This window comes from Aquila chrysaetos, chromosome 4 (assembly GCF_900496995.4).
Source record: "Aquila chrysaetos chrysaetos chromosome 4, bAquChr1.4, whole genome shotgun sequence".
NCBI classification, from domain to species: Eukaryota; Metazoa; Chordata; class Aves; order Accipitriformes; family Accipitridae; genus Aquila; species Aquila chrysaetos.
In genome coordinates, this window is record NC_044007.1 from 52,565,232 (window position 1) to 52,587,053 (window position 21,822).

General features: G+C 38.3%; 1 protein-coding gene across 8 annotated transcripts in view; it reads right to left on the bottom strand.

Moving 5' to 3' along the window:
* Nucleotides 1-21,822, bottom strand: part of GREB1L (GREB1 like retinoic acid receptor coactivator) — a 145,412-nt gene that overhangs the window by 36,484 nt on the left and 87,106 nt on the right. For 3 of the 8 annotated variants that reach the window (XM_041122841.1, XM_041122839.1, XM_041122840.1), the window contains 10 exons: nt 21,294-21,470; nt 18,356-18,532; nt 16,271-16,408; nt 12,671-12,805; nt 10,614-10,751; nt 10,158-10,277; nt 8,266-8,403; nt 6,317-6,502; nt 1,261-1,587; nt 273-401 (listed from right to left, as the gene is read on the bottom strand). In XM_041122841.1, the coding sequence (XP_040978775.1) occupies nt 273-401; nt 1,261-1,587; nt 6,317-6,502; nt 8,266-8,403; nt 10,158-10,277; nt 10,614-10,751; nt 12,671-12,805; nt 16,271-16,408; nt 18,356-18,532; nt 21,294-21,470 (1,665 nt within the window). Of the gene's footprint in view, nt 1-272; nt 402-1,260; nt 1,588-6,316; nt 6,503-8,265; nt 8,404-10,157; nt 10,278-10,613; nt 10,752-12,670; nt 12,806-14,570; nt 14,587-16,270; nt 16,409-18,355; nt 18,533-21,293; nt 21,471-21,822 lie in introns of those variants that run through there. The other 5 variants (XM_030011979.1, XM_030011973.1, XM_041122842.1 and 2 more) reach the window with 3 other exon arrangements.

Here is a 21,822-nt window from a genome sequence, read left to right on the forward strand (position 1 = left end):
CAAGAAAAGACACATGCGCTTACGGGTGCCCTACCATCACATTCAGCAGTATAAACAGTGTTAAAAATGTTTTGCCACAGGGTAACTCATACTGCACGGGTGAAGGAGACGAGTGCTCCTTTACACACAGTGAATGGAGAGAAAGAAAGAATGCCTCTTGGGGGAGAGGGCAGAGCTGTATTCACGTGCGCTTTAGCTGCTGAACAGGAGACACACCAACCCTAAAGAAATAACTGTCTTGGCTAGAACTTCTGTTTCTTAGGATCACTCACCTAAAGATGTATTCTTGAAATGCGATGCGAGGAAACTAACTTTCCCTGTAATGAGCTCGTAACTGATCTCTTTTAAAAATTCACTGGTGGTAAGCATGCTTTCTGCAAGTGCCCTAGATTGATATTGCCCTGGAGAAGAGGGGGGAAAAAAGCAAGAGCAATCTTTAACACAGTGCACTATCAACACAACCTTTTCATCCTAGAAGCGTGGGCTGATCTTCAGTCATGGATCTCCACTGCCTTTACCCAGCAGACTGGGAGAGTAGTCTCAAGTCTATTTCGCTAGTGACAGAAGAATTACTTATATTGGTTTAGCACATCCTTTGCAAGCTGTTGCCCATAGTTTTTGGTGACAAATGGTGACAAAAATAAGTATTTGTACCTTAGATGGAATGGAGGATTCTGGGTAAATATGAAAAAGTAATTATCCCTAGTGAGAAAAAAGTAAAAAATTGACATTACTGATTTATCTGCCTACAAAGGAAAGATGACTAGTCAAAATTCAATTCCATTCAGACACACTCATGCACACACAAATATCACAGCCAGCCACCAATGTGGAATTTAAAAATCAACATGGTAAAAAGGATAAAAAGCATGTTCTGTTTTACAGTGGTCTGCAGAAGACTGTGGTCAATCCAATACTGCCGTGTGAAATAACACAGCTCTTACACAAAACAGAGAAAGACTAACTGACTGTTTTGTCACTGGGTCACTTCAAGATATTTTCTAAGGTAGCTACACAAACACACAAACTCTCAGGCCTCTCAAGGAGTAGTAATGATTAGCACACAGCTATTTTTCTAGATCCTCATGCACATCAGTACTCCAAGTCTTGATGGAGGAATAGTAAACCAGGACATTGTAGTGTAACAACACAAAGGAGAATAAAAAGAACAAAAGGGATTTAAAAGCTGGAACAATGACTCAAGAAAATAAGTTCAGCAAAATTGCATTGGTATTTGAAGCGTACTGCCAATATACCCACCTAGTACTACTACGCAGAATTCATTTCCTCTTATCTTTGATGCACAAATGGCAACTACATAATCTGGTAGCTTTTGCTGATGTTTCATTTCATTGAGAGACCTCAAGGTCTCTGAGATGCCCTCTGCCAGCGAATTCTGGGTAACGACCACGTGCACAAGGTCCCGGGACACACTAGCGATTAACCTAGCAAGCCAAGGGAGTTGACCTGGTGACACAGAGATACACTGTGCGCTCATTTGCAAGGATCGCTCTCTCAGAGTGAACTCCTGCATAGCTTTCAACATGATCTGCTCAAATTCTTCCCTCAGGGGTATCTGGTCGGGACCTAAATTGAAAACAAACAAACAGAAGAACAGTATCGCATATCAAAATGTTAATTACCAGGAAGAATCACATGTCTGTCTTGATCTGACAAGCTCCTTCACCATATTTTTTACATTGACAAAACCCACTCGCTACTCAGTGGATATTTACCCACATGGCTTATTCTTGGTTTTTCTTATTAGAAGCCTCTCTCTCCCACCATCTGCCTTTTTTTTTTCTTTTTTTTTTTTTTTTTTTTTAACAATGAGGTGTTCCATCTCACTCCTAGCTTTTCTACCTTCAGAAACTGGTGGAACAAACTAGGGAGTGTGAAAATATGTGCCTTTTGCCTGGAACAGAAGGATTAATCACATAGCCTGCATATGTTTTTTACAGCAGAAAACTCAAATGCTTATCCTCGGCAGTCTAATCGCAGCCATGCACTATGACAAAGCCTGTCAGGTGGTCTTCATTTTGCTTTTTCTCATCATGCATACAAGTAGACTAAGCATGGATGTAAATAAACAGGTTTGACCTCTTCTTTTACTTTAGTTAGATTAATTTAACAGATCTTCAAACTTCTAACGTAAACAGGTATATCAACTTTAGATTTTCATTCCGCATTTGTAAACTGTATTGCAAACTTGAATCGGAAAATAGAAATATAAGCTACCCTATCTTAGCATCAGTCCCCCAACTCAGCTTCAGTTAACATTTTGCTCAGTAAGATTTGTTTCATTGTCAAAGATACTCAGGAACAGATAAAAATATTCATGAACACAGAGTAAGAAGTAACCATAGCTTAAATTGCCAAGATCTCATGTCGGTGCCAAAGGAGACAGCTTCACGCTTCAGCAGCTTGCTTTTCTATGACAAAAAGGGGGGCTTAAATACCAGAGATATGTGAAATGCTGGGTTTGGTTTTAGGTTTTCTTTCAGGGCCAAAGTCAACAAGCAAAAAGGGCAGTGAAAAAAAGGAAACAGAAAGGTGGTGTGAGAAGCAGGGCAGGGAGCACATAAATAACCTACAGTACAGAATCTGTAAAAACTGCCGCCTGTTGTCATTTTGCCTTTTTGAGAAGTAACATATGGAGAGTGTCACTATCCAATTACCATAGGATGGTAGAATAAGTATAGACTTGTAAACACAAGGCTGTTTTCATTTTTGATAAAACCGAAAAGTTCTGATGAGTCTAATTTAATGCAGTGTGGGCATAATTCTCTCTTTATAGTTCTCTTTTTTGGAAGTATATTTTCTTTCCCTTCTAAGAAAACATCACACATTCTAGGTCTTTGAAGATCTCAAAACAGAAAAAAATAGACATTTATTGACAGAGACATAAATCTTCTTCTGCAGAAATAAAGTCTATCTACATCACAACCACCACAACAAAAAAAGATGTTATACACTAAAAGAAATAAAAGCAAGCTTTTGCTGATTGAGGGAGATTACTTAAGAGACAGGCTCTAGACACAGGGGTCATCATGAATCCAAGAAAATGAAAGTAGTTGTACAAATGGAAAGACTTCTGTATGAGAACACACAGAATTTCATTCAGATAGTTTATAAGAGAAAAACTTTTAAAAATACTTAGTTATCAGAAAGGCACTGATACTGAAATTAGTGAAGTGTTTAATACCACACTTGGCTCATGGCAGTCTTTCTCCACAACTATCCAGAAAAATAGTGGAACTACTATCAGATGAGATGGAAGGCAAAATGACAGATACAGATTTTGATTGTGAACAGTTTCATAAATACATATCAGGAATCTGTCAAGGTTAAAAGGGAATATTTGGAAGCTTCTGTACAGAAATGAGTATGCAAAGGGTCATCTTGACTTCAGAAAACAAAACTGCAAAACAAATAATACCATAAAATATTAGTATCTGAAAAAGACCTTATTAACATAGTTATGCTTCCAAAAACACCTACAGTTTAAGACAACATATTCAAATGCCATCCATTTCTGGGTAGACACACTTCACAGGGCATCCCACAGAGAACTATTCCCCCAACCATTTAAGACCAGGAGAATTGCTGGAATAACCTCTTGCTTTGAGTGTCTGAATACCCCTTACACTGAAGACAGAGGCTTGTTCCTGCTTTGAGTCTGGATGTGCATTCAGATACTGAAACTACAAAACACCTCTGGGTGTCACAGCATACACATAGTCAAAGCGATTCAAATGTACCACAACAAGAGAGAAGGGAGAATAATTTTATAATTCTAAATAGGTAGTTAACAGAAGGTCCAGAAATCTCCTCCAGCTGAAAAACCAAAACACAGACCTTAGCACTGCGAAGGATGAGACTGTGTTTGTAGAAACGGTGGTGCAATGGTAAAAAGCAGGCAATTACAAATGATAGAATGTAACCCATACTGCAAATATGCGCATTTTGAGGTATAAAAACAAAGCTTGCGAATACTTCACTATGAATGCTGCCAAAGGTAACAAATGTGAAATTGAATAAGTACAGGAGACAGACTGTAAATACCACTGAAATCAAACACAGCTCTTGATCTTTTTTTACTTTTTCCTTTATCACAGTCAGTGGAATTTATTTATAGCAATGCTATGGCTCACAATCACAGCTTTAACTGTGTATAGTCTACACAGCAGGTTTAAAATGAAAGCATCAGAAATGCACTTATTTTGCCTAATTTGATTTGTAATATCGTTGTGAAATTGCTCAGCTGATTTCTGAAAACACAACAGCATTATCCTACAATTAATAGTGTCATAATCTTACAGGAAAACTGAAAGGAATTCTCAGATATATCTTTTTTCAAAAAAGGAGCACTTTCATAAATAATATTCTTATGATCTGTGATCACAGTCATCTGCAAACATATTTTGTACAGGTAGCAAGATCTGAAAAAAATAGGCAAGACTCAGTATCTATTTCACTCTTCTGTCTGCTTTTTTATCTTTGCCTTTATCTTAATTCTTTCACAATATGCTCCAGAAAAAAGGAGTAACTTTTTAGTCCTACTTTCTCAAGAAAAAAAAAAGAGGCTCACATGAGTAAACTGTTAATTTATGTATGTATTTGCCTCTTCTCCTTGTCAAATACTTTTGAAGCTGGCTGTCCTCCAATCATCTTTAATCTGCTTTGATTTTATAAAATGGGATAAAGGCTACAGTTCAGTGCAGCTGTCACAATTCCAACAGTTTTAAGTTTGTAGCAATATTCAAACCAGCAACATGTTTTGATCACCATGCTCTGCAGAATATTTTTACTTTTCTCCTCATTAGGCTCTTTCATCTTACAGTGCTGGCACCCATCTCCACATAAGGCCAAATGGAAAACTATTCAGCTTTGCACAGCTAAGAACAAAAGCCAAACTAAACACCTGCTAATAAGGGAAATGCTTTATGTTGAAGGCATGGTGCTCGCTAGACACAGCTCAGTTCAGCTCCAGAAGCTTTGCATGAAGCCTCCTCTAGTTTGCAGCAAGTACAGACTTGCTGCATCCATCTACGGTTGGATTTGCTCTTGGAGTGTTGTTCACTGACTCAGTGAGTTTCAAGAAATAGTTTATTTTTAATTGGAAATGCTGCATCAGTTGACTACCTGTTTCCCCACAGGAAATTTGCAGGCTGCCTCTATCAATCCAGAACTGTGTGAAGCAGCTGGTTTTAACATGCAGACTCTACAAACTTTACAATGAAGATGAAAAACTCAAATAACAAATTTAAGCCCACTGAGAGAAGGGCAACAGAAAAACATTCAGCCTGTAAAAAATAAAGAAACCCTCTGTCAGTTCTAACATGGCATCCAATGGACTATTGAGGCAGAGAACAATAAATATTTGCAAATGAGTCACTTAGAGAGTATTACAACACAGCAAACAGCCTCCTTCCTGTCTGTAACAGTACTGCATCAAGGGAAAAAAGCAAATCATAAGAATCCATGGGTGAAACCTGCACAGAGCACATTTGCTCCCCAATTTATAGGGTTATCACCAGTTATGCCTCTTTTGAAACATTTGCACATTTCATATCATTATGAATTACAGATGCCCTAACAGAAGCCCAATGCAGGAAAAGCAGTGTGCTTTTCACAAAAGTTATTTCACAGTCCTCTATGATAGGCAGCATCTTTTCAAATACAGAAGACTGAGACTGCTGTGAGAAGTTTCCCAACACTATCTTGCATTATTCTTTAACTTCTAAAATCTTACTGTTAACACTGCTGCTTTTTACTCTAAGGTCAGGAATAATTTCTGGACCTGCAGTAAGAGAAAGAAAATGTGATTTGCTGATTTGCTCTCAAACTTGCAAAGAGTCCCTTTCAAAAACATTTACAAGAATGAGTATTCACTGAATCACTTGCCTTAGTCTGAATAACAAATGTGGTTTTCATGTAAACGGTGCTGTCACCAAAACAATGATGACCATCACACATCTGCCGGCATTTGTCACAAAACTAAATAAAGAGCTGTGATAACTGATGGTTTAATACCCTAAGCAAATGAGTTATCTGCATTGCAAATCCATTTTCACAAAGGTGACCTGGTCAATCCCCATATGGAGACCAGAAGCAGTATCAGCCTTTAAATTTGCTTTGCTTCTTAAGTCTGATGAACAAAGTAACAAAGTCACACACACTAGATGGAGCCACTTACCTCTTCCAGGCACAAAATAGCCAGAAAATTGGCTCTGAAACCGACATAAAGAGGGTGGGGAGAAAAAAAAAAAGGACAATCACAAATAAAAACAAGTGCTTATGACAAATTGCTTACCTAGTTGGACAAGATACTGGATAGTTAAAAGAATCATATTCTCCACACTTAGCAGCTGACTGCTGGTCAAACCCAAGAGATCCAAATCCTTGTTTTCCAGCTGTGGAATCTTGTAGCAATTCACCAGCAAGGGACTTACAACAATATCACCAACATTTCCATAGAAATAAGGTAAAGTGCCATAACCTTTGATAAAGGAAACAAACCCCCCCCCAGAAATTTACAAAATATGCCACTACATGAAATCTTGCACAATGTATAGATTTCCAAACTTCTCCTTAATGTTATCTTGCAAAATATACTGCATCAGTGACTGTTCTTGGCATTATAATTGCTTACAAAATAAATGAGATAGGCCAGTGATCCTTTGCTGTATTTTACAACAAGTGATCAGATAGATTTTGCAAAAACTAACAATAATTGCATACCAGCAGGATAATAATTATTGTTATGCAAATACAGATGAGAATATTATCTATTTGGGTCTTATCCTGACCTTTAAATACAGATTCTCCATGATATGGTGTACAAAAAAGAAAAATCAATGGAAGCAAAAGTACATTGATCTTAACATTATAAGAGCAGCATAAGTCACATTAGCATTGATTCAGCCACTGTGGCATTGCTGTGACTGATTTCACTTTTTTTTTGCCACGTTTCCATTCTGTTTTCATAAACAGGTTAAATAAACGTCAACAACTAAATTGATGTTCTGTAAGGTAAAGCACATGAGCACAGGCTAACTCCTCTTTTCCTTGAGAATGTTTTCGTTTTAAAAAAAATTCCACACAGGTTTTGCCAAACCCATCCATTTAGGTACATCTGGTTCTGTACTATTAATAGGACACTGTTTCTCAGGGCCACTAACATTTAGCCTAACTGAGGACTTCATTGGCAACTCTCCAAGAGCCTAAGGGCTGCATTCAATTTGCACTTAAGCTGATGACTGTAGGCACCCTTGTCTTAAATAAGGAAGTGTTTCTCTGAAAACCGTTAAAGCACCATGCTAGAGCTTTAGAATAGGCTTCCAGAAAACAACGCTAAGCAAAACAAACTAGAAGTGTAACCCTGTCCTTGATGGATTTACTAGTGTAGATGGCCCTGTTAATTCTCTGGGAATTGTGTGTATTAGGCTTATCTCTGCAAGTGAGGATTTGAAGAACTTCTCCATTTCTTCAGCAATGATAAATTATTCCATGGATTGTATTGATAGGCATGTTATGTTAACAGTGAAGCTACTTTATACAACCATCTGTACTATGCTGGACTGAGAAGAGATCTAGAGTCAAAAAAACCACTCATCAAAATTTTGGCAGTACTAGCTGACCCGTCTTTTGTTATACAGTATGCCCAAATAGCTCAGGTTGAAAGTAATATACACATTACGAGTCATACTTTTAAAGTAAAAGCAATGTTTTTCTAAGGGTTAACAATATACTTTATACAGCTAAAGGATTTTAAAAGCCTGATCTATTATCTCAGTTGCTTACAAGAAGTATGGACTATAAAAGATGAAAAGTTAGTTATGATTTACTTCTGATTACTCAGTTCAAATCAATTTTCTGGTTCTCATGCAGAATCCCTGGGCTTCAAGATCTGGACTATAAATGCTGCAGGAAATATTTGCTTGTTTTGTAAGTTGTTTACACTGGAAAGCTGTTTTCACTACATGGAGATATTTCTGTTGTTGGACTGTACAAAACTTCAGTTTGGCCAGACATTTTGTATAAATTTGACGTAGTCTTGACCCGTTTGCAAATCAGGTTCTCCAGAAATCGCTTAACTTCTGACTTTAAATGTTGAGCAACTAAAGCAAACCATCCATGACAAACTGACTTCGTATTGTACTGAATGCCAGAACCAACAAAAAGAAATCAAAAAACCCCTTCTCCTAGGGGAGCATGTGTTTGTTCAAAATGCAGCATTTGATTCCCCAGCGTAAGACTTACCTATCAGAATCACTGGTCTGACTCCTGAGTTATTCAGCAGGTTTTCAGGAACTATTACAGTCTCCCCTGCTGGGATGGGTTGAGGCTGTAAAATTCCAGTTAGCATGGATTGAGGAACTGGGACTGACAAAAGAGGCTCTATAAAATAAAGAAAAGAGAAGCTTCCATTACTAAAAGGCTCATACTGTGATTTGGCCGTATGAACAAATAAAAAAAAAAAAATACTGCAGATCACTAACTGTAATAAAATTCAAAAGGTCTCTGCATTTCCTGCTATAGTTTTAAGTAATTTAAATTAAGAGCCTATATCCTCCTGTAGTCCCACCCCTAAAATAAAACTTCTTCTGACCACTGTATTGTTGATGGGAATGAGAGAGAAAACACAGGTTTGAATATGCATCTTTAAACAAAGCCAAGTACTATGCCAAAAGGCCACCTCTAAGATGGAGGCTATTTCTCAATATTGCCTCTCAATACAAGGGAAGAGACTGTTCTGACTTCTGACCTAGAATATATGTAGATAAGAAAAACAAAAACAGGCCAAAATCTCAAAGCTGTCCTTGGAGAGTTACTACAAGGATAAAAACTAGGCTTTACTCATGAAAGAGCAAGAGCAGCTTTCACAAGTAAAAAGAAAGAAAGCGCAAGAATTTTGTAATCTGTAATCAGGTTTCAGCGTGAGGTCTGCTTCAGAAGTTTCTCAGGCTTCATTTGGTGGTTTGTAACAAATTTTTCGAACAGTGCCATCAACAGAAAAGCATCAAAGGCAGCATGAATGAATGCATGTGTTTTAGCAGTGGAAACTGTTTATCAAACAGAAAAAAATACTATGAAAGACACATGGAAAATGGAGTACACAGAAGAGGTAGTAGATTGGTGGAGACAAACTCAACAAAAAGGGGGAGATTGCCTTATATCAGGTATCTTCAGCAGGTGTCTGAAGCTAGAAACCTACAAATGCTGCGATTGATTTGAGGTGCTTAAGTAGGCAGGCCTGCACTACCATGTAACCCTTCTTCCTATAATGAGTATCTCTGAAAATTCATTCCAAAATATCTCTAAAACAAGCCCTCCAAAGCAGAGTTAAAAATACATTGTGCATGTTAACAAATGGCTTTTTTTCTTCCTTGTATGTTTATTCTCTCACCCTATAGAGACAGGAATAAGTAATTGTTTATTCCCCTTTACAAAGTATGCTGAATACCACAACTGAAAAGTGCTTAAGTAGTGAACAGTGTTATTAATAGTTATGTATAAAGAGGTACCTACATGGAAATTGATGAGTATTCACACATACATGTAATTAATCCTATTTCATATCATGATGTTACATATCCCTCGTACAGCTTTTCCATGCACAACAGATATTTGGTCTCACAAACATCATGCTTTTAACTGAAGATGACCTAGCGGACATCAGTGTCCTCTGTTAGGCCAAAGTTATATAAAGCCTTTTTTCCTGTGGAGGAACGGAGTGTACAGTTTCTGTAGCATGCCACACCAGATAGACACAACATCCAAGGTGAAGGCTAATGAAAATCCTTGAAATATGTTCATATATCCATACACTTGTACAATTTTAGAAGAACTGAGTTACATTTGGGGGACTTAGATAGCTTTGGATTTTTATTAATATTATTTTCATCTTCCTTTCCTCTCTCTCCTCCAACAGTTTCATTTTCCCCGTGTTCCATCTTAGATTATGGCAACAAGGACCAGACAATCATGTGTGCTTTTCTGGGGCATCTAAAAAACTCTCCACAGTGTCCTTAACTACTTCAGCAAGCTCAGTTATGTTTTCTGTGCAACACTTAAGAGAAGCAGCATAGGGCTACTGGTCTGGCTGACTACAGGTTTTTCCAAATGACATCTCTGTATTATTCAAGTTTTACCTGTTCTTGCCAAAGGCCGAACTGTAGGAACAGGTACTGCTAAACCAGGAGGCGGGACTGGGGACCCAGGAGACCACCCCCGGTGACGTTTCTTTGGTGGTCCAGAACTGGACATTGATGCTGAGAAGGAAAGCAAAAAATAATTCTAAACCCATCCTCCCAAATGACCAGATTCCGGCCCACATTTCCATTTCACACTGGTGTTTAGCTGGTATCACATCACAGAGCACCAGAGGTTTACACCTAGATTTACACGAAGGCAGACTATGATGTCAAAAATGTTGTTACCTGTGTTAAAAAGTACAACATTATCATTAATGGTCGTGCCAAAAGCCAAATGGATCTGTAAAGACTGAATTGTAGAAACAGGTATGATGGGAAGAAGAACAAAATCTCAAATTTCAGGCTCAACAGCCAGTGCAGCTTAAAATAAAAGAACAGAGAGGTTTTCTTTACCTTGGTCTCCAGCTGCACAGCCAGGACTTGGAGATGTCGAGTGAGGCATTGGCCGAGAGGCTGTCGAACTCAATACATTATTTCTTCCTCCATTAGCGTTTCCATTAGCAACATCCGTGGCACGCAGTGAAAGAGGAGCTGAGTATAATAAAATACAGAGCATGTGGCTTGAGACAATCTTGAAAACAAACAAACAAAATAATACAGCCACATGCAGACACAAAAGAACAAGGCAAGATGCGTGACTGAAAGAAACATACTCGAGGGAAAGCATGAAGTGTACTTGGCAGAGAATAATTTGGGCACAGGCTGCAAAATCCTAACCTTGAAATGAGGTCTCCAGATTTCACGGTGGAGAGGATAGGTGGAAAAGAAAAATCCAAAACAAACTCCACCAAAATACAATAGAAAACTACAAACAAAAAAAATTATTGGGAAGTTTGTGACAGATTTTTTAGATGCTGAAAATTTAAAAAAATGCATATCATTAATTCAGTTTATAAAGATTTTGTAAGCCACTTTGGTGCATCTATATATTTTCCCCCCAGTTGTCCATGTGCCATACACAGTAATTCACTACGTGGCTCTCATCTAAAGCCTTAGCAAAGGAGACTGGACAGGGAAGATGGGGCAGTTTGCTGTAAAGTATACATGGTCTGAGCATTACTGAGGCAAACGATGCTTAATTTTGCTACCTCTGCCTAAGATAATCCTTCAGTCCCAGCAAGACTGATCCTGGCAGGACCCACCATATCCAGATCACAAAATGAAACTACAACAATGGAGGATCACAAGAAATTATCCTCACACTTCTGAGCTCCTTCTTATTATTTTTCAGAGCCTAACTTTTGCAGAAGAAAACAAAAAAAAAAAGGCACAAACTGCATAGAGCAGACATGAAGCCCAGTAGGGACTACAGCTCCTTGCCATTATCTGCCAGCTCCATAATGATTTAGCCCCCAGGAACATACTCCAGGAGCAACAGCAGGAGATGGTGCAGCAGCTTGCTGATGTCAGCTGCAATAGAAAGCATTTGAGATGTGGGTATTTGGCTTAAAACAATGCAACATGGAACTCTCCAACCACAGTCATCCAAATAAATTGAGGCACAAGATTCTCAGGTTGCCAATTAGCAAAATTTGAATAATATCACTTGCCTATTGCAAGCTCCCCGTTTGTACTCTGAGTCAACTATTTGGTATAGACAGATATGGTGGATGTGGGTCAGTCACAGAAGTGGTTGAAATGGTGTGAAGTAATTTCAGTGCAAGATAAATTCTCTTACACAGGTATGGAGGGGAAAACAGTATTTTACACAAAGAACTGTTAAGGATTCATCCGATACAACAACATAATATTATGTACATATAACAACATATATTGTATAAAATAGCATATATAGCATCATGTATAAAATGTAATGTTCATGTGCATATATAAACCAAATAAATTTGTATTTTTTCTTACTCAAGCATACTTCCCTGTAATAAGCATGATGGGTTTTTTTCATTGCTTAAAGGACTAACCAGCTAATGTAATAAACAATCAGAATACCACAACAGAGTACCAGCGAGGGATTTAGATGCCACAGTTGAGGGTTCTAATTATTAAACACACAATACAGAAATAAATAATTAAAACAGCACAGATATTAAAACTCCTTTAAATGAGACTAAATTCCATTAGATGTATGTGGAGGAACTGTACCTGTTACAGATGCAGAACAACACACAGGTCTCAGTTACTGAGGCAAAAATCAGTGTGATATCAAGAGGTGACTTCTATGCTCTTTTAGGTATCTTAGGAAGTGCAAAGAGGGACATGACATGCACTTTTACCAGAATGTCAAATCTGAAAGCCAAGGTGTGGCTCAGTTTGGGGACAGTAATGGCCATGGAAAATTTCTGTTCAGAGGACCACAAGAATATGAGAGATTTGCAGAATGCTAGTGAATGTTTTCCTTTCCTTTTTCCACCAAAAAGATGACTCCTTTATTTCTTGGCTGTTAAGCTGGTAATTCCCTTGGCTCTCAGCTGTCCTGGAAAGAAAAGCCATACCTGCAGAAAATGCCTTTCCTACGAGCTGTACTGACAGAGCCAGAGGTTTCACAATGTTCTTGTTCCGGGATGGGTCTTGAGTTCCACTTAAGTTAACAGCAGAAGATGATTTTGCTGGACTGAATACTGAAGAATCTGAGAAAAGAAGTTATTTAATTAAGTAATGATTAAAAATTATATATATATGTGCATATATAATTTGTATTACATACACATAAACAGTCATACACATTTATCTAAACTCATGTCTGCATGTAATGCAAACAATTTTTTTACACTCCTAAGAAATATCCGTATATCTGTATTTTTTAGGAGTTGTAACAAACATTTAACTGGGCATTTCTATAGAATTTTATAATCTACTGAACCCATGATTGATCTCTTCTACAATATTTTGCATTCACATACACTCAAAAAATATTTTAACTGCAGAAAGGGCTATGTCATTGCTCCTCAAAATACCCCCATGGGATAGGCAAGTAAACACAGTTATCCCATGTTACAGATGTGAAAGCTAAGGCAAAGAGCTTATGTGACTTGCCCCCAGCAAGCATAGGGAATAAGCACTGGAATAAGTTGCCTAAAAAGGTTGTGGAATCTCCATCAACTAAGATTTTCAAGAACAAATTATTGAACCTCTGTCAGACACAGCTGAGCTTGACTTAGGCCAGAAAAAAAAAATATTATCAAATACATAACCTCCTTACAGCACTACTGTCTAAAAGGCTATGAAAAGTGTATGTCCATTGATAAGTCTGGGTAAGAAATGAAGGGTATCTGAACCCAAACTCATTGCATGAATTAACAAACAGCAACTCCTTAGAGCACTTTACCAAGGCTGAAAAATATAAACCTTATTTTATAGATGGATAAACTGAAGAACAAACAAATTCTAATACTTGCCCAATATGAAACTGTAAATCAGAATTGATTCCAAACCTCTCAGCATGTAGGCCCCTACTTTAACATCAGGCATTTAATATCCACAATTTACTTCAAGAACAATTCAACATTTGGATGCTGATACACTTACAAATCCAAATTCTTAACAGGAGTGGAAATACTAACTCAGCATCTGTCCAGAAAGTAGTTTGCAACAAGCAGGCAAAGTAGGCTAAGTTCACCTACAGATGTCCTAGTAAAACAGCCAGGTAAAGAAAGCAGAAGGCAAAGACCAACTTGATCCACCAACTACAGTCACCGTCAGGACACACACCATTTGGCAAAAGAGGGTGGGGAGGAGAGTCTGCTTTGCCAGACAGAGTAACTGAGAAGGGGAACAAACACAGAAGCCTCTGCTGCTGCCGCTCCACCAGAAAACCTTGTCCATATTCACAGGAAATATGCTGAATGACTATCAAAATAGACCACCAGGGTCAGGGGCTTTGGAGGAAAACACTGGTGTGTCATTAAATACAATGTAGCAAATATGCAGTGTTCAAGTTTTCCTCAAAGTAAACTGTCCAGAAGCTTTGGGGTTTTTTCCTCTTTCTCTAGTTCTAGTACATTTTCTTGAAATTTTATCTATGAACACAGATGTGGCTGGTATATGTCTAAACATCACACCGGTACCTAAGCAGAACTTGTAGTAGTACCAGTTATTAAAATTGTTCATCTTTCTGTTGTAAAACACTGTTTCTAGTTACTTAACACCCTTTTAACACCTGAAATGAAGTTCTCCCTCGTGTGTCTGCCTAGAACTGAATTTTTGATACCGTTCAAGGTTTCAGCCGTTTTTCATTGCCAGTCACCTCTCCTTTGCAACAGAACTGTATCTTCCCACACCATTTTGAAAGCGGAACCTGACACCAGACTGCAATGTCATGGCCGCACCTTACCATCAATTTTAACTATGGTATTTCAAAATTCTCTTGTGCTCTAATTTCTACCACAAAATTACCATTTCAATGCAATACTCTTGAGTGTGCCCATAACCATCTACCTACAGGTATCTTCTAGAACTTAGAGACTGAACTTCTCACTTACAAGGGCAGAAAACAGAAATATTTACACAACTTTAAAAGGAAAAAATAGGTATGAGTTGACAACAAACTGAAAACAATTTCAGAAAGCAACTTGCTAGTAAGTAGTCCTGTTTTAAAACAACCGAGAAGTCAACTCAAAGTACAAACAGCTATGCAGAGCCTAGGAGAGAAAAAGTCAGACCTCCATCATAGGTGACACATGTCAGAATTCATGCCACTGAAAAAAGGTGCTCTTGCCCCTTCTCCCGGTCACAGGGGATTCATATGTATGCATGTGGCATTATCTTCACTAGAACATAACAGCAGAAGGAGATGAAAAGGTTTTGACAACATGACCTAAGAGTACAAACAGTGACACACAGAAACACCAACCAGACTGAAAATCACAGTGAGTGATAAGGAGAAAGCAGTATATAAAAGGTGTATCTATTAAATTGGCAGGTACAATAGAAGACAAAGTTGTGTAAATACTGGATCACTTGCTATTTCAAATAAATAGGTTCTCATGCATCTGCACAGTTCTCATGCCAGGATCTGGAAGCTAAGGGATCATGCAATGAAATGCAGATGTGTTTAAACAACACTCTCCTTTAATTTTAACCAAAGCCTAAAGCATATAGCTTCCTAAACAGAGACAGGGGTGACCACCTGGGGAAAGTGTCTCTGAACATACTGATCAGTGATTACAACCTCATAAGAATGCGTATGTTCAGCTTTTGTTTGTTATTCCTTTTTAACATACTTTGTAAGTGGAAAAAGTATTCTAACAATCTTGTTTTTATATCTGCATTTCATTCTTCTCTAGAGAAATATATATTCTGGTACATACATATCAACCAATTACAATAACTAACAGAAAGTTTTCTCCTGTTTTTAATTTTTCAAGAAATAGCACAAGCACAAAAACAGCAACATAGATGAAGCTGCAATAAAGCAATGAGAAAAAAAGCTTGAAGAAAAGCACCTTGGCTATTTGCAATAAAGAAATAGATAAATGAAATTAAGATGCTGCTTCTTTGTCAGAAAACGTCTATTTGATTTTTACAGTTTCTTCTTGTTTAAGTATGTCATTAATAGCTTTCTAGAACAGTTATGAGATGCATGTTAGCTCACATAACAGAAAACCACTGTATGTGTAAGGGGAAATTGCTATTCTAAGTACACCCTTGTGTGAAATAAAATTTAAATAAATAAATAAATAAGCAAGCAAATGAATAAAAGCTGCCCCCCCTAACCTGAAAAGGAGATTATTTTCCTTTTCAAGACAAATAGTCTATATACTACATGAACACCTCCCTCTAAATGTGTAATTCAAGTTTTTTGAGATCCACAAAAAATTAAATGAAACAAACACAGGGAGACACAGGATCAAATAAATGAATCAAAAGATCTTTTAATACTTTTTAATCAACTACTCTTATGAGGACTATGCTAACCTTCAGCCTCACCTGGGCCTTAATCTTTCACAAAGCAAATTGTAAAAGGCATCCTCCCTGCTGTAATCTATCCACCGTTTGAGGTAAATACCCAGTTGTTTACAGCATCCCTGAACCACCAATATCTGAGGTAACTTACCACCCCCAATGGTTATCTTTATAGCACTTTCAGCTCCTACCTGTCTGAGTGAACCCTGATTTGTATCCATTAGCTGATCCACCCTCTGGGGTCGTGGACGGTGACACCGAAGAATTTGGTTTAGCAGAGAGGCTAGCAGCAGATGATTGCCTGCTTCTACATTCTGCAAACGAAGCAGCTACAGTACATATTAACAAGGCCTGCCTTCCAGTAGGAAAGTTCAGCAACACAGTGGTGAAAGGTGACAAAATGTTAAAAGCATACATACAGCACGTACAACAAACAGCAGCAAATGGCAGCATTCAATGAAAATATGGCTCTTGCAGTTTAGTCAACTTTGTCTTCTAATTAAGAAAACCTCCCCGGGGGCCACTCAGAGGGCCAGGCAAATACAGACCAGATGCTGCAAAATGGCAAGAGCCTTCAGTTCGCAGCTTCCAAGAGATTTGAAAGTATTGGATGTATCCCAGGAAACACTCAGTGACTTCTGTGGCACAACCTTTATACAAACCATCATATGTTGCCCTTTAAAAGGGGAAACTGTGCTGAAACCCAGAGTCTTAGTATGCCTCCACAAAGCCTTCAGGGACATCTCAGCACTATGAGTGTATGTCTGGATGAAAACTGAGCTGAGGGAGGAGAAAGTAACTTTAAAAATTACACATTAATCCATTTTTAAATCTGAGATCTAATCAGGTTTTGTTTGAAGAGAAGGGTGTGTTTAAAAGAATTTATCTTCTTCTAATTAGACCTTTAATATAAGTAAAGAGTGAAGGGTTACGAGATGGATGGTAGCAATATGGGGATACAGCCTATCAAAATAATGCCCATGAGGTCAATTCTTGATCAATTTTCTAAACTTTCATGGGTGCTCAAAACACTTGCAATCAGCATATAACCAAAAGTGACCCCAGTATCTGCCTCCTTCACATGTGCGTTACTCCTGACTGCATTTACCAGGACACACATGAACCCCAACTGCATGAGCATCAGGGACAGGTTTCAGAAAAAGGATTCCAAAAGTAAAATAAGGTTTCCTTTTTCTGCATTTGGAACTTCACTACCAAATTAAATCTTTCTGTAGTATCTGTGAAAAATGCTGCTGAAGAACACGTCTACTCTAAAGCAGTAGTTAATTATACTTGCAACTGAGAAAAACAGCTGAAGCCACGATCCCTTTGAACCACTAACTGATACAATACTATAATCACTCATACAGCTCGGTGATAACCATCTCTTTCTGGTGTCATGCTGCTATTCACATGAGGATGTGACTCTTCAGATGTGTGTCAGTCCTCCTGTGGAGCTTCTCCTCTCCTCACATCATCCTCTTTGGAACAACAGGCACCAGATCGAACTCTGTCTTTACTGAGTGAAACCACAGCTGAGGAAGACAGGCAGTCTGCATATATACCAACTTAGTAGATAGTGACTAGGTAAACCATTCTGTCCTTAAGTCTTTGCATGGCTCTAGCTCCAAAAAACTGCATCCTTCAATAACAGACCCCATGGCTACCTTGGCTTGGGGTCACAAATGTAATCTCTTTAGCACATAACAATATTGCACAAGTTACTCTGGTAGAGGGTAAACCCAAGTGTAAAACACACTGTAAATGGCAAGAGTGTGCAAGATTTCTCCTCTTTCCTTGAGATCAGTGACCTGAGCTTTCTTAATCTTATGGTGTGCTAGCTATCCTCAGGCATTAGACTGATTGAATTGCACCTGCTAAGATGAGTATCAGTGGAAAGCCAACTGTTGGAGCCCTAGCTGTGAGTCACCTTGCTTCAGGCACAGAAAAGAATCAGCAGACTGAGCAACCTTATTTCTTCTACCAAGATGGCTGCACATCCTAGGAAGGGCAGATTTAGGGCTCCCACTGAAAGTGTGGGGAGATGGAGGAAGGCCATTTGCAATTGTATGGTTACTATTAAGACTTAAATAAACCTCTTCGGGAAAATCCAGACTTCAGTAAAATCAGTGGGAGTTTTTCCTTCAAGCAGTAAAGAAAGTAATCTTCTACGGTTCCTTTTGAATGCATACATTTTCAATTGCAACTTTCAATTTTCCATTCAACATCACACTAATATAATAAAAAACCCTTAAGTGAATGGGCACCTTTATTACCTTTCCAGCAAATAAGGGGTCCCTTTGACAGTACACCTTGGGAGCTTCTTACTAGGTAGTACTTTAAGTGCTTCTGCTTCTTTGGCTGAGTGGTTAATTTCAGGTTGATATGATTGGAAAACTCTGTGAAGTACCGAAATCCTCTTTCTCCACAGCCTATACAATTCCCAGAAAATCCTGGAAGAGTGAAGCAGAAGATATACATACAGATTAAATGACTTGTACTATCTGCTAGCAATAAGGCCACTTTAACCTACCTGCACATCCAGTTCAGAGAGACTGGAGGCCTCCATCCAGACAGCTTCTGTAGATGCCCTGCACAGCACACGTGTGTCAGGAAGCAGCCAAACACAGGCAAATTTTAGTCTTAGCTTTTTTGAAACTCTTCCATCTTTCTAGGTCATGCTAACTTATGCCAAAATCCTACCACCAATTTTCCACTCTAGGCAGTGCAGAGAGGAATAACTACTTGGCGGCAGGAGAGCTATGATGCCAGGCTAGGAAATTTCCATAAGGAAAAAAACCCAACCCAATCAATTTTTTCTACATTAAAAACCCATGGATTCCAAGCTGCATGCATCTCTCAAAACAGTGGCTAATCCATAGTAGCCACTGCAACTTCATGTGACTAAAATCAACCTTAATATCTAACAAATTTTCTCTGAGACTCCTTATGCAAAGCACTTTCCAAGTAAGCTGTTACAGCTTATTAAAGTCTTAAAAGCAACTATTTGGTGTCAAGATTTTCATGGCAAAAGTAAGGAGTGCTTCAGAACATTTTTAAAAACCTACAACCTGTCATGAAAGTAAGAGACTTAGGAACAAAGGCAGAAGACTGCTTTTCTGCAACGTTTCCAACATGGTTTCACAGAAGGGGGTGAAATTTTAAGTTGAGGTCTGGAGGACAGGGTCCAAACTGAGGATTATAAGCACCCTTGATTTCCAGTGCCATTCACAGCTATGTTAATGGGAATGTTGCATATAGATGGCACCGGTCTAACTTCTCCTAGAACAAAGCATGCAGCATGTTCTGAAATGGGCCTGCCTTAAAATCCTTGTTGTTTGAATAAGCCCTCTATTATCTCATGCTGAACAACTAAACTCCTCTGGCTTACTTGCCACTCTACTCACCTCTGAATTGCTTTCAACCCTTAATGAAGAAATATTTTATATTCTTTCTGGAACATCAATAATGATTTATAATAGTGCTGGGCAGATTAATAACTAGCAGAAATGCTTCATTTTTCTTTTTTTCCATTTACTAATCAGTTCAAGATCTGTAACAGAACCAATTTTTCATCCTCACTACTATCATTATTTTCCACAATGCCAAGCACCTCGGAGAACACTGGTTCCTACACTTACCTGTCAGCCAAATTTGTAGTTTTATGAAAAAGATATTCAGTCTTTTTGACAAAACACATTTTCCATAAAACTCTTATTAATGAGGCCATTGTCTTTAGCCTTACTGTGCCTCATTATCATCTTTTACTATCATGTTGCAGAGGATGCCAAGAACTAGATTTCTTTATCCTGTTTCTCCTGGGCCTGAATCAGTCCTTCCCTTCTCCCTTAAACCCACAGGAACTATTGGTGCATCTCCATTGTTGTCAGAAACAGTCATCAGGGTCTCACAGAGCTACCAAGTCAACATTTTGCTCATAGGTACGAGTTACACAGGACTAGAGGCATTTAAATATGTAACATCGGCAATGCCAAAGCAGAGATTAGAGTCACTTAGCTCATTATCAAATGATATCAGAGATGATAGATGGATACAAAGCTGGGGGGGGGGTAGGAGGAAGGCTTACCAATAAAGACAAGTAGTACCACATTTAATTAGACTAAACACCATCTGTCTATCAGATAGTTCTTATTGATCAACTCTTGACACTTCCCCTGCCTAGTGGGAGAGAAGGTCCTCTGAGGATGGTGGTATACACCAGAGCACCCCATGATCCCACATGCCCAACCGTACCCAGCAAGGGCACATCACACCCAGCTCCTATCTAACTCAGGCCAGTGGCATTTCTGTCTTAGGTCCAAAGGTTTACAGTGTGTAGTAGCATATTAAATGGGTTTAAGGGATAAATAACATTAAAGCACCTAAGTACAAAACCAACGTGCTTTTAATAGTTTTGCAAAATATTGCTGGTCTGGACCAGAATTTGAGCAGTATGGTTAAATCAGGGTATTTATGCTTTATTGTAATTTCCTCCCTATTGAAAGGTCTTTCTGAATATATTCTAGGCAGCACAATGACCAGAGGGAGGAATGAGAGAGTAAATTCAAAACAGGGTAAAGGAGCCAAAATACATTAAATCACTTTTACTGGCCTGTTAAAACGCGTACCAGTTGTAAGCCAGGCAGGATATCTAGGTGCACATACACCTGTCTTCAGTCACCAAGAAGCATTCTCGTATTAAAATTTAAAGTTCATAAATGTAACCAATTATGATGTAAATGTTTGGGTTTTTTTCCCCTATGTATTAGATTTTGAGAAGCAAACTGCCCTCAGAGCTCCTATTGAAAACAATGCTCCTGGTGGAGCCAAGGGCAGAATTTGTCCCTTAATCCACAGAAAAACAGAGAGCTCATCTTGAACAGTGGCATGAGCATATTTCTTCTTAAATGAAAATGCTGTAAGCGTCAGTAGAGATAGAGTATGTGGATAGTTCGCTTTTAGAATGCCAGGGCTGCAATTGACTTCTGCCCACACAGAAATCACCGAGTTTCAATTGTGGTTAATTGTGGAATCAGGGACTTGTAAAATGGGCTTTTAAGGCAGGTTCAGCTACAGACTTAATTCAATAAAAACAAGCCTCTCCTCAACATATTTCTAATAGAAGGTCATTAGCTGAAATTACTTTAGATAATTTTGAACTGACCTTTTTCTCTGAATTATTATGGCATGATTAAAAAAAAAAAAATCTCTTACCTAAAAGTGCATTTTTTCCATGATCATCTGGCAAAAACCGCTTGTCAACAGCGCAGACTAGAATGTGCTCAGGAAGGTTGGGAGATTTGGCTCCTACTAACAAGAAGCCTGCTGGGATATCAATTTGCTCCATGCACAGAGATACTAACCGTAAATCCTTGCCTGCTTGACAAAAACCTAAAAAACAAACCAAAACAAATGATAAATCTTCAAAAGATTTCATCTAATTTTTTAGTTTTTATCAGTTACAAAAGCAAATGGGGCTTCACAACTTGATGCTGAAACTGGGGGTTTTAATACATCCTTTTCAAGGGAAATAGAGGAAATGGAGATAGCATCTCATCAGATCCACTAGCTCAGGGTTTCGGAGACAATAGGTAAACATTATTTTAAAGAGGTCCTGAACACATTCAGGCAGAGAAGAGACATAAGTCTCTAAAGACTAGATATCAAATGGCTCAGAAACTCAATTTTTCAAACACATTCAAAATAAGAAGGGAAGTTCGTGATTTTATAACAGAAAACAGCT